Source organism: Brachionichthys hirsutus, chromosome 20, assembly GCF_040956055.1.
Source record: "Brachionichthys hirsutus isolate HB-005 chromosome 20, CSIRO-AGI_Bhir_v1, whole genome shotgun sequence".
NCBI classification, from domain to species: Eukaryota; Metazoa; Chordata; class Actinopteri; order Lophiiformes; family Brachionichthyidae; genus Brachionichthys; species Brachionichthys hirsutus.
The window spans coordinates 10,679,012-10,691,354 of NC_090916.1; the positions used below are offsets into that span (position 1 = coordinate 10,679,012).

General features: G+C 46.7%; 1 protein-coding gene across 1 annotated transcript in view; it reads right to left on the minus strand.

The window, feature by feature from the left end:
• The window catches only part of syne1a (spectrin repeat containing, nuclear envelope 1a), a 169,835-nt gene that overhangs the window by 62,230 nt on the left and 95,262 nt on the right, over positions 1–12,343 (minus strand). The window contains exons 45-55 of the mRNA XM_068754152.1: positions 11,916–12,314; positions 10,176–11,780; positions 8,829–9,166; positions 8,576–8,720; positions 8,154–8,372; positions 2,611–2,891; positions 2,329–2,494; positions 2,092–2,223; positions 1,445–1,597; positions 825–1,007; positions 312–449 (exon numbers count right to left, since the gene is read on the minus strand). Of these exons, the coding sequence (XP_068610253.1) occupies positions 312–449; positions 825–1,007; positions 1,445–1,597; positions 2,092–2,223; positions 2,329–2,494; positions 2,611–2,891; positions 8,154–8,372; positions 8,576–8,720; positions 8,829–9,166; positions 10,176–11,780; positions 11,916–12,314 (3,759 nt within the window). The remainder of the gene's footprint in view (positions 1–311; positions 450–824; positions 1,008–1,444; positions 1,598–2,091; positions 2,224–2,328; positions 2,495–2,610; positions 2,892–8,153; positions 8,373–8,575; positions 8,721–8,828; positions 9,167–10,175; positions 11,781–11,915; positions 12,315–12,343) is intronic.

Genomic DNA, 12,343 nt, shown 5'->3' on the forward strand with positions numbered 1-12,343 from the left:
TCTAACTGTAGTCTGCTGCCGGTCGCCCAGGCAACGCGGGTGAAGTGTCTTGCCTAAGGACACAACGCCAGTGCACACGTGTGCCTGAGCCGGGAATCGAACCACCAACCTCCCGATCATAGGACTACCCTCTCAACCACCCACGCCACCGTCGCCCCGTCGTGTGTAATTAGCCTTAAATCTGTGAGGTGTCTTCAAATGTAATATTCCCTTTAGAGAATAAATACACACAAACACATCAGCCTTCATGTTGCAGACGCTTTCAGAGATTTTAAAGCCATTCCAGCTCCCTGTGATGAGACTAGACTCACCTGGTGGGTTCGGATCTGGTCCTGGAGCTGAGACACAGAGCTCCAGACGATAGTGCTGGAGGTCAGAGCCTCTGCTTTCTCTGTCCAGCCCAAAATGAATGCGTTCACAGCCTGATATTCCTCCATCTGTGTCTCTGCCTGCTCACAAGAGAAACAGAAGACCACAAAATCCATCACATAACCATGAAATATGGTTCTCCGAGGCCATGAGAACCATGGCGGAGGTTCTGATCCCCATCCCAATCGCTTTGCACTCGTCTGCAACCCACCCCAACACACGCTCCCCAAACCAGACCCCTCCGGCCCCTGGCTGCACCTAGAAATTCTGTTCATAAAGATTATGAACAGAACCGGCCCTGTCGGATTCCAACGTGCACCTGGAACCAAGTTCCCGCTTTGGTCATACAGGGACCGGACAGCCCCCAGCAAGGGGCCCCGGACCCCATACTCCTAAAGCACCCGGGGCCCCACAAGATGCTACGAGCGGTCTGCTGGTCATGATGAAGTACACACCTCCTTCAGTCTGCCGGCCCTGCCCTGGACCTGCTGCCTGGTGTTAAGCTGCAGCGCCATCAGTTTGCCCACAGCGTCTCCCAGCTGCTCACACAGCCGAGGGTTCTGCTCCCCGAACTCCTGCACAGCTACTCCCACCTCCCCCAGAGAATAACCACAACGTTCACACTCCTCAAAGAGCGTCTGCAAAGAACGAGACAAGGGGAGAAAGAGCAAATAACAAGTGTCTTTTGAGTTTAGTCAAGAATAAAAGGCAATTGGACACCACTGACCCGTAAATATGAATCTAAGGCCAGCGGCAGATGAGTTAAACAGGGAGAAATGGCTAGCCTATCTTAATTGAAAGATGTCTTGGTTAATTAAAAGACAGCAAATGTTTACAAGACAGCGTGATTATTTAACTTTATTTAACAACGCACTCATTTAACTGAGGGGGGTAACGAGGAAACTGGAATGAACAGGCTTAGACTCCCATCTAAACTACTTTTCAGAATTGGGTCATTATTGGAAGTAAACATTCCAATTCTCACCCTCTCATTAACCTCAGCATCTGCTAAATGAGGAGCCAATAAGGGAGGGGTTAATTGGTGGTTAATTAGTCAATCTGTCCACTTGATTACTTTGTTCTCTTCGTTGGCCTCCTCCAGGTTCCCACCCTTGTCTCCCAGTTGCAGCCTGATGGTCTTCAGGTTCGCTTCGATGTCCTTCAGTCTGGAACTGAAGTCTTCTTTCATGTCTCTGGTCTGCTGCACCTCCCGCTGCCTGGCCTGGACCTAAAGCAGACAGCAGCAAAGTAGTTAGTTCGCTTTCAGTTGATAGAAGTAATTGAATCATCATAAATGGTCATGGATGTTTCAGTAAGGCAGTGTAGCAGCTTTACTCTGAGACATTCTAGTAATCGCACATTTGCATAACGGAAAATTGTTTGATTATGTCTGGTCCCTGCCTTATTTGTGTCCAATGCCATACAGAGTCTGTACAACCTCACTTTAACACTCGGCCAAACAAATAGAGAACAAGCTGATCAATCAGAGATTGCAGACCCTCGCCTCCAAGTGCCCTATCTCGCAATGTTCAAGAATCCTTTAAAACATTCTAGAATCTGGATCCAGATCCGGATCAATGCCATTCTTGGGGAGAACCGAGCCACGGACAGAACCTTGCTTGTGTAGAAATTTCAAATCGATTGGGTTACTAGTTTCTGAGTTATGCGTGTTGACAGACAGACAAACAGACAAACAGACCCAATTGCAACAAGTGAGCTCACCTGGTCCTCAGCAGAGCCCAGAGCCAGAGACACTTGGGCCAGCTGCATGCTGAGCTCAGAGGGTAGACCGGCCTGCAGCTCCACCATGCGTTCCACACTCTGACGTCTGCTGATGACCTCGCCATGTGCAGCCTGCACAGCAAACGACGCACAACGAGCAGAGAGGCACAGACATGGTCTCAGCTGAATGGATGTTAAAACAATATTTAGCCAACAGTGTGATATATATTGGTCTACCACTAGCTGCTGTAGCAGCGAATCCAGATCTGCAGTGGGACTGAGCAGTAAGTCTCGGGTATCTTGGATCCAGCCTTTGACCAACCCTAGCTCCTTCTCCACCTCTTCCCTCTCCCTCAGCTCCTGGTTTATCTGGGTCCTGCTGGCTCGTACCCGTAGTGCAAGGCTAGACAAGACATAGAAGAATATCTCAATCAAAAAGGGATCATTGTGACAAAATGAGACTTTCATGAGATGTTAGATGGGTGAAGGTTGGCAGTCGGGTGGGTTAGGGTGACTCACCAGTCATACTGTCTCTGCATACTTCTGATCTCATGAAGACAAGGACTATCCTCATGTCTACTCTCTGTTTTTCTCTCGATCTCGTCCCCCTCCTCTTCTTCTAGACTTCGAGTGTGTTGCCCCAGCAGGGAAAGGATGGACTGTTCCCTCTCCACCTCCATATTGAAGGAGTCATGATACTCCAAGAGGCTCTGAAGCGCCACCCTTGTGGAAGCCTTCTCAACTGTGCTGTCTGGGACACGACCATGGAGGTCTTGGTACACGGTGCGCACCTTCTCCATCTGAGGGAAAATCATGTTCAAAGGTACAGGGTTGGGCGATGCAGAAGATTTAGTGTTTTATGAAATCAAATCCTTCAAATAAAACAATTTGAGTAAAAACCTTTATATCTGATTTCATGTGATATTTAAATACTTGTTTTTGCAGTATTCCCTTTGATATTCAAGTCAGAAATAACAGTTGAGCAGAGATTTAAGTGCAAAGATGATATGTCCAAGAGAGAGAAAAAGGTGAAGAGAAAACGTGCTGTACAGTAGTCCCTCGATATAATGCGGTTCATTTTCTACGACTTCGCTGCTTCGCGGAGTTTTTTTGTGCAATTTCGGATTTTATTTTTGCACTTGAACGCGCCTTGAAACGGCGCAAGACGAAGGCGCGGTCGGAGGAACTGAAATACGCGCGAGTTGCTATTAATCATTTCTCATGTGTTCAACCTCATAGGTTGATCATTAAAATTAAATTCGTTATTTCTAAAAGCTATCATGTTTATTTGTTAAGCGTTTGTTTTATAGCGCTCTTATTCTCTGTGTAAAAAGAGGCTTTTATTTTGTAGGAGCATAAACGTCACGTCCCTTTTGGGTTTTGTTTCTTCCTGTTGATACATGTAGCCGCTGCCGTTCCGCTGTGCTAAGCTATCCAATAAAGCAGCATGAGAGGCTAAAGACAGCACGAGTAGAATATTTGTTCTTCTGCACTCCAAGCGGCTCTTTCCTCGACCTGCACGCCTTAACATTATTAACAGGAAAACGTTTACTGTACGTACTATATATTTATATTTCTCAAACAAATGTTTAGTTCTGAAAAGGTTTTGATCTTTGGTTTCATTCTATAATACTGAAACAATCTATTTAGATTAATGCCTGACTGTTAAACATGTATAAAGTGTGTGGTGAGGGGTTTTACAGCCCTAAAACATTTATGTACATGTATAATAATTGAAAAAAAATAAAGATTACTACATTGCGGATTTCACTTATTGCGGTGTTTTTTTTGGAACGTAACCCCCGCGGAAAATGAGGGACTACTGTACATGAGTTTGACCCAAATGTTTCTTGAGGATCTGTGCTTGGTGGAAATTCTCAGCAAACATCATTGTCAGGCTTGAAATAGGAAAGGCGAGAGAACGTCTCATGACAGTGTTTTGGCAGGAATAATAAACTGGCCTGAAGCCTGGAATGACATCACGGCGGACCGAGTAGTTTCTTGCTGTTACCGTGTTTGACCTAAATCTGATGAAGCAGAATACTTTTATTTAACTTTTGTTTAAGTGTGTTTGGTGGCCTACATAGAGCAGGGGTCGGCATGGCTGGAACGCGAGGGCATTAAGAATATTCAGAGGCTAAAGAAATGGAGCACACTAAATGTTCTTAAATACTAACTGTGGTGACAAGCCGAAAGTACAGTAGTACTAGTTTAATACGTAGTGTAAATCATTATACTGCAAGTGCGTGGATGTTATCACACGCATCCGCGATTCCTATCGACTGTGGTAAGTTTTGTGTTTGCTCTACGCGACACTATTACATGTAGCAGAACTAAGGCTTGGGATTTCAGCGGCCATGCTGAGAGGTCACATGTGATACCTTTCCCACAAGTCAACGCTCCCGAACACTTATCTGAAATATCTGTGACAGTCTTTGGTCAAACTAGCAAACAGATGCTCAAACAGATAGATCTGTCAGAAACTCCTATGAAAACAAAACCCAAACTAAATTCAACGCCACCATGGTGCCGTGACGTTTGTAGCACACTTTCAAAATGTTTTGCCAATTACCACCAAAATTAAACTTTATCCACTCTGTCCTTCTTTTTCTTTGGCTCATGAACAATTCACAGGTAGAGCGTGGACGGGTAGAGTGCACGGGGACAATGTATGAATATCTACTACTACTGTACTGTCTTCTTGTCCCGTGAGGGCCACAGCAAATCAATGTTCTCCACTTCACCCTGTCCTTTGCATCGTCCTCCCCAACACCAGCCACTCTCATGTCCTCCCTCACTACGTCCATGTCTCTTCTCCTGGGTCGTCCTCTAGTCCTGTCCTTTGATCGTCCTCCCCAACACCAGCCACTCTCATGTCCTCCCTCACTACGTCCATGTCTCTTCTCCCTGGTCGTCCTCTAGCCCTGTCCTTTGCATCGTCCTCCCCAACACCAGCCACTCTCATGTCCTCCCTCACTACGTCCATGTCTCTTCTCCTGAGTCGTCCTCTAGTCCTGTCCTTTGCATCGTCCTCCCCAACACCAGCCACTCTCATGTCCTCCCTCACTACGTCCATGTCTCTTCTCCTGGGTCGTCCTCTAGTCCTGTCCTTTGATCGTCCTCCCCAACACCAGCCACTCTCATGTCCTCCCTCACTACGTCCATGTCTCTTCTCCTGGGTCGTTCTCTAGCCCTGTCCTTTGCATCGTCCTCCCCAACACCAGCCACTCATGTCCTCCCTCACTACGTCCATGTCTCTTCTCCTGGGTCGTCCTCTAGTCCTGTCCTTTGCATCGTCCTCCCCAACACCAGCCACTCTCATGTCCTCCCTCACTACGTCCATGTCTCTTCTCCTGGGTCGTCCTCTAGTCCTGTTCCCTGGCAGTCCCATCCTCAGCATCCTTCTACCGATATATAGTCCCTGTCTCTCCTCTGGACATGTCCAAACCATCAAAGTCTGGTCTCTCTGACCTTGTCTCCAAAACGTCTAACCTTCACTGTCCCTCTTATTGTCTCATTTCTAATCCTGTCCAACCTGGTCACTCCCAAGGAGAACCTCAGCATCCTCATCTCCTCCACTTCAAGCTCCGCCTCCTGCCTTTTCCTCAGAGCCACTGTCTCTAAGCCGTCCATCATGGCTGTCCTCACCACTGTCTCTGAGCCGTCCATCATGTCTGTCCTCACCACTGTCTCTAAGCCGTCCATCATGTCTGTCCTCACCACTGTCTCTAAGCCGTCCATCATGTCTGTCCTCACCACTGTCTCTAAGTCGTCCATCATGGCTGTCCTCACCACTGTCTCTAAGCCGTCCATCATGTCTGTCCTCACCACTGTCTCTGAGCCGTCCATCATGGCTGTCCTCACCACTGTCTCTAAGCCGTCCATCATGGCTGTCCTCACCACTGTCTCTGAGCCGTCCATCATGGCTGTCCTCACCACTGTCTCTAAGCCGTCCATCATGGCTGTCCTCACCACTGTCTCTAAGCCGTCCATCATGGCTGTCCTCACCACTGTCTCTAAGCCGTCCATCATGGCTGTCCTCACCACTGTCTTGAAGCCGTCCATCATGGCTGTCCTCACCACTGTCTCTGAGCCGTCCATCATGGCTGTCCTCACCACTGTCTCTAAGCCGTCCATCATGGCTGTCCTCACCACTGTCTCTAAGCTGTCCATCATGGCTGTCCTCACCACTGTCTTGTAGACCTGTCCCTTCGTCCTATCACAGAACACACCTGATACTTTCCTCCCCCCGTTCCAGCCTGCCTGCACACGATTCTTCACCTCCTTTCCACATTCTCTCCATCACTCTGCTCTGTTGACCCGAGGTACCTGAAGTCCTCTCCCTTCTTTACGTCTCTTCCTTGTAGCTTCACTGTCCCCCCTGGGACCTTCTCATGTACACACATGTACTCTGTTTTGCTCCTGCTCACCTTCATTCCTCTCTTTTCTAGAGCAGACCTCCACTTCTCTAGATTCTCCTCTACCTGCAGATCACAATGTCATCTGCAAACATCATATTCAGAGGAGCTTCCTGTCTCACCTCATCTGTTAGTCTATCCATCACCATGGCAACAAAAAGGGGCTCAGAGCTGATCCCTGGTGCATCCCACCTATACACTAAATATTAGCTGCTTTTTATCCAGTGATGGTGACACAAAAAAATCGACATTCGGACGAACCCTGGTGAGCGTAGTTTGTCACTTCCTGTTTGCTTGTTTCACCGAGCAGCCGTTAGCACCGCTAACTAGCGATTACTTTCCCCCCTGTCTCTCCTCTCTGTGAGGGTCATGCTGCTGCAGCTGTTACTTTGCCTTATCTAGTAGACCTGTTTCTGCGGCGTGCGGATTGGCTGCGGTCACCCCGGGCGCACCTGAGGCAGATTGAGGCAAATCGCCACCAGCCCTCATAAGCCCTGCTCCGCCCGCTGTTCCCCATCGGACTACTCTTCGGTTCTCGTCTCTACGTGCAGCTCGTCCTTCTGCCGTTCCCCGTCCCCGGGTCTCGCCTCGCCCTTGCCGACCGCAGCTGATCCGTGCGCCCGGGTCCTGCGTAGCGTTTTCTTTTTTTTGTGACCGGTTTTTATTAGAGCAAGCTTTTTGGTTTTTCTTTCTCGGCTGTGTTTTTTGTTATATAGATATTTTCGTTGGGCTCCAGCCACTCCGCAATCCTGTGTGCGGCTCCAGGATATTGTGTTTCCTGATGGACACATCAGTAAAACATAAAGTCTCCGTCCTCTGTTCCCTGGGGTCCCCTCGCACCAGTCCGCAACAGTCTCTCCTGATCATGTGTCATATGTTAAGCTTCTCCTCCTCCTTCACTGACAGCGAAACGTGTAAGAGGTGTACCAGTAGTTTATTTGCTATGTTAGATAGAGAGCCGGTTCCGCACCATAGAAGCGCACCGTTGATAGCTAGCCAGCCCTCCCTTAGCGGTGCAGACCCAGCCGCTAAACGTCTCCCGGCAGCTTCCGAGCAGCCGGGAGACCAAGGCGGCTGGGTGACTGTTCGGAGGAAGCGTAGTTCCAAACCGAAGCCCACTATGGTACACCACCTTTTCACCTTTGGTTCACTTTTCTAACAGATTTTCCCCGCTCAGCATCACACCTGCTGAGGACAGAACTCTGGTGATTGGCGACTCCATCCTCAGAAGCGTGAAGCTAGCGACTCCAGCGGCCACAGTGAGGTGTGTCCCTGGGGGAGGTGGCTGGGGAGAGGGAAGTGTGGACGTCCTTGCTGAGACTCGGCCCAGGATGGATAGATGGATGGAACTCTTACTGTTTATTATGCAGTTTTCTCTCTGTAATACTGGATTAAATCTTTGCTTCCAAATAATATTATCCGCAATGTCATATTGAGCTTGTTTTTCTGGTCATTGTAGTTTTTAAATTGTCCACTTTGGCCTAGAAATAAGTGTTTTATGGACACTATTGTGCACGATGTTTGCCGAATGTGCTGCTGTTTACTGTCAGTACTCCAACACTTAGTAATGGCTCCACGGTGAGAACAGACAGGACTCATCATTTCATAGAATGCAGTTTAGTGGTTTGACCCCCCTACTCTTACCCCCTCGGTGAGGTTCCTCCATGCCCTCGACGTGTCCTCCAGCGACCTGTCCTGGGCTTGGGCCACGCTGCGCAGCCTGGTCCAACGTTGCCATAGTGACGACACGCAGTGGCTGGTGACGGCTTTGCCAGTCTCAGAGATGCTTTGCTCTAACTCTGTTGCGTTCTCTTTCAAGGCATTTAGAGGCAACTGCAGCAGGTCTATGTGAGCTACCAGAGACTAAAGATAAAGAAGACAACCGACACACGTCCTCAAATGAACACTCGCTACGATGAAACATTTAGACTAAACTCTGCTGTCATCACTATTGACATGTGCCATATTAATACAAATCTTTTTTATGACGAGAACATTTACATGCATATACAACTCGGTGATCCTTTTTACAGTCTGTGGTCTATGATTATTGGGTAGTACCCCACCTTGTGTCTCTGACACTTTTCCTCTGCCTGGTGAACGCTGACAGCCTTAGCTGTCGTGAACATGGCCATCTCGCCTTCTACGTTAGTCATCTGTTCAATCAATGTCTCCTTCTTCTGTTGAAGGGAGGTCCACAGAGCTGCACAGCTGAAAACAAGACATTCGTATTGATACAGGCAGTTTATGGACTGCACATGCCAAATGTGTATTGATATACTTGGCTCAGTATTTTTACATTGTTTCTCTGATACACACCACTGAAGCACGGCTCTGTAAGCATCCAGTTGCTGATTGAGTTCTGTATTCTTGAGCTGCATTGCATCAACATTTCCTCTTGGTTCACTCATTGCTCCTGTTTCCATTAAATCCTCCAGCAGAGGGTCCACATTTCTGAACTCCTGTAAACCAGCTGTGAAGTTCTTTTCCTGTGCTGAAATCTCTTGCAGGTCCTGCACACAATCTGCCTGGTTTTCAAGTGGCACACCAGAGCTAGATCTCTGGAGCACAGCTGTAGCGGAGTCCAGCCATGTCTGCATGGCCTGCAGAGATATGTGGAGCCTCTGGACCAGCGCAAGAGCCCGATTCGCCGCCAGCTAGAATAAGGCAGAAGGTGATTACATCATCTTTCTGCACTCATTTATACAAACAAATTAAGGTATAAATGTGACTCAACAATTTTGCACATGGCCCCGTTACATGCATTCACACACACACACACAACTGTGTAACAAATTAGCATGTTCTTGGTGATGGGAGTAAATTGGAGAACGCGGAGAGAACCCACAGAGAGAACATGCAAACTCCTCACAGAGGCCTCAAGACGGATTTGAACCTGACCTTCTTGCTGTGAGGCAACAGCGCTACCACTGCGCCAACGTGCTGCCCTGTCATGTAATTGATGTAAATCCTGATTATACTAGTTGAACATTACATCAACTCAATTACATAATTTGCATCTAAATGAATCCGATCTGCCTACATTTGTTTTTATTTTTGAATGGATATTTGCAAAGACATATTAACTTTTGCACTTCATTTAAGTAAGATGTTTTGATACCTCTCTTCCAGTACTCCATTTTGAATCTACACCTGAAAACACTTCATTGGGAAGGCCATCCAGAGGGATAAATACCACTACCCCTCCATCTCCTAAAGAAACAGCACACCCTATCCAACATGAAAGTATAATTAAGGGAACTGGGATTGGGATTTATCTTGAGAAAGAAATTACAGGTTAAAACATTACTACTTTTTATATTTCCTCAGCGAGTAATTAAATTATATTCTCACTTTATATCTGTACGCCTTGCTGAGAAGAACTTGGTCTGACACTGAATGCTATAACTTTGACTTAATCAACATATAGAAGCTTTGGGACATATTATTTAAGTATTACTATTTTTTTCATCTCCCAAAAGTTATAAATAAATATAAAGTGCTAATTTGTACTTCATGGAATCTCTTGCAGTCAGCTTCCCTATCAATATTGATCATATCATTAAACAGAGGACTAATGATTCTCAGTAGATTCAAGCCGCAGATGATGCATCAGGTTACAGGCAGTGATTTTCATTCAGCTTTGATCAGACTGTGACTTCATACCTGTTTACGACTGATTCCTTGTTGAACTTCAACGTGCAGCGTCGCCATCTGTTGCATTTTCTCCTCTATGTGGGCAGGTACAGTTTCTTTTCTACTAGAATACCTTTGCTTTTCTCTCCGCCTCAAAGCATCCCCTAACCTCAATATACTTTTCACTTCCTGTTCCTTGATAGTCAGTTTGCGTACTTCCTCGTATACCCTCTCAGTTTTAACTACTGATAAAGCTGAAGGCTGTTGCAATTTGTCCTTGATAGTCGTCAACCATTCCAACATCTTCTCAGTCGCCATCGTGAAGTCGTCATTCTTTGCAACATTTTTCTCACTTTCTTCAGCAAATCTATTTACTTCAACAGATAAAGACTGCAGTGATTCAAGCTTGAGTGCAGTCCTCTCAAAGGCAGTGGGTTCAAAGTTCAGACAAAGGCCTTTAGTTTGTTGGTTACATTGGTCAGTCTGTGAGCTCACACAGTCCATAGTTTCCAGCAGTGAATATAAATGTATTATTTTATCTATGACAGTTACTTCTGTGTCTTCTTTAAGTCTGCCTAGCTTCTCTTTGACAGACTTCAGTACCAAGTCCAGCTTGCTTGAGACTTGGTTGTGTTGAGCTATTGTTTTCGAGCATTTATCTAAGCGGTGGATTTCCTCAGCATTTCTCCTCTTCAGTGCGTTGTGGAGACTTCCTAGCTGTTGTGTCTCTTCGGTGCCACATTGATGACCGCGACTCAGAAATCCCTCAGTTTTGCCAGAAAGTTCTCTCACAGCAGGACTAATATGGAATAAACTTTCATTAATATTTCTGTGTTTATTCATTAGACAAATAAGTTCCTCATTATTAATACCAATTGTCTTCTTCTCTAGATTGTCAAACTGCGTCTGAAGCTCCTCCAGTGCATTTTGGGTAATCTCAAAGAAAGTGCCGTACTCTTTTTGCTCTAAGATTATTTGCTGGACTCTGTCTATTTTGTCTTTGGCTCGAGCTAGGATGGCATTGTACTGCCGAGGTAGGGCATTGAGCCTCTCATCTAGGTAGCAATGATCAATCTCATTCAGAGTAGGGAGAATCTCCTGGCCCATTCTTTGGACAATGAGAAGAAGGTGCTCATATTGTGGAGCTTGTTCCAGGACATTCTGAAAGTTAGAAAGTTCTGTTTGCAAATTAGAGTCCTCTGCCAAATGTTTCATGTTGATTTCAGGAAACGTGATAGCATCGGCTCGTCTCAACCACTGGCAAGTCTTATCCAGATCAACCTGAAAGTACTTCCTGGAGGTCAAGGCTTTCTCCAAGTCTGTGAGACGCTGACTCGTCCTCCGAAGAGCCGTTTCAAAAACGTTCTGTAGCTTTTCAAGTCTTGCCAGAGTTTCTTCTCTCTCTTGGTCAGTGGCATCTCTCTCTAGCTCTCGTCCTTGGATCCACAGAAAAGCCAGCTTTCTCTGATATTCTTCTAAACCACTCTGAACACTTTGGCAAGCGGCAAATTGTTTGGCTATGTCCTCAGGAAGGAGTGCTATGTGGTCATCGCTCAAAGCCTTCCTCTCTTGTTGCTGCACCCAAGATAGTGCTCTTCCCAAGGATTGAAGAAACGGTTTCTTCTGTATGAAGGCCTGGAACAAGTTTAGATCTAGTCAACAGCATACCTAGGGTTATTTCCTATTTTGTTTCAGAATAAAACAAAGTTAAGTTCTTCTTGGCATAATGAAAACTTGACTATTATGTAATACAAGAATCCAGCTGCTTACCTTACTGAGGTACTTCCTCCTTTGGTTCACCTGAGTCCCTAGCGCTGCCATTTCAGTCTGAGCTCGATCAATCCGTTCCTGTAGGCATCGCTTCTCACTGAGCCCCAATTTGGAGGCCACAGCCTGGGCCTCACTCACCGCCTGACCCAGCAGCTGCTGGCGGGCTTCTAGCGCTACACATACATTCAGGTGTTCAAACAGAAAACTCTGGGCCAGGTCAGGGGGTGGGCTTGTTTTCAATGCAGTAGTATGTACAGGCCGTTGTTCTTCCACCCACTCCTGGGCACCCCTCAGCTGGCTTTCAACTTGGGCAAGCTCATGTAGCGTCTCTGCAGAGTCCTGGATCTTTTTTTGAATCAGAGTTTCAAGTTGGACCCAGCGCTTCTCCAGGTGACCCACCTAGTGAAGGCAGAACAATGAAAAACTGG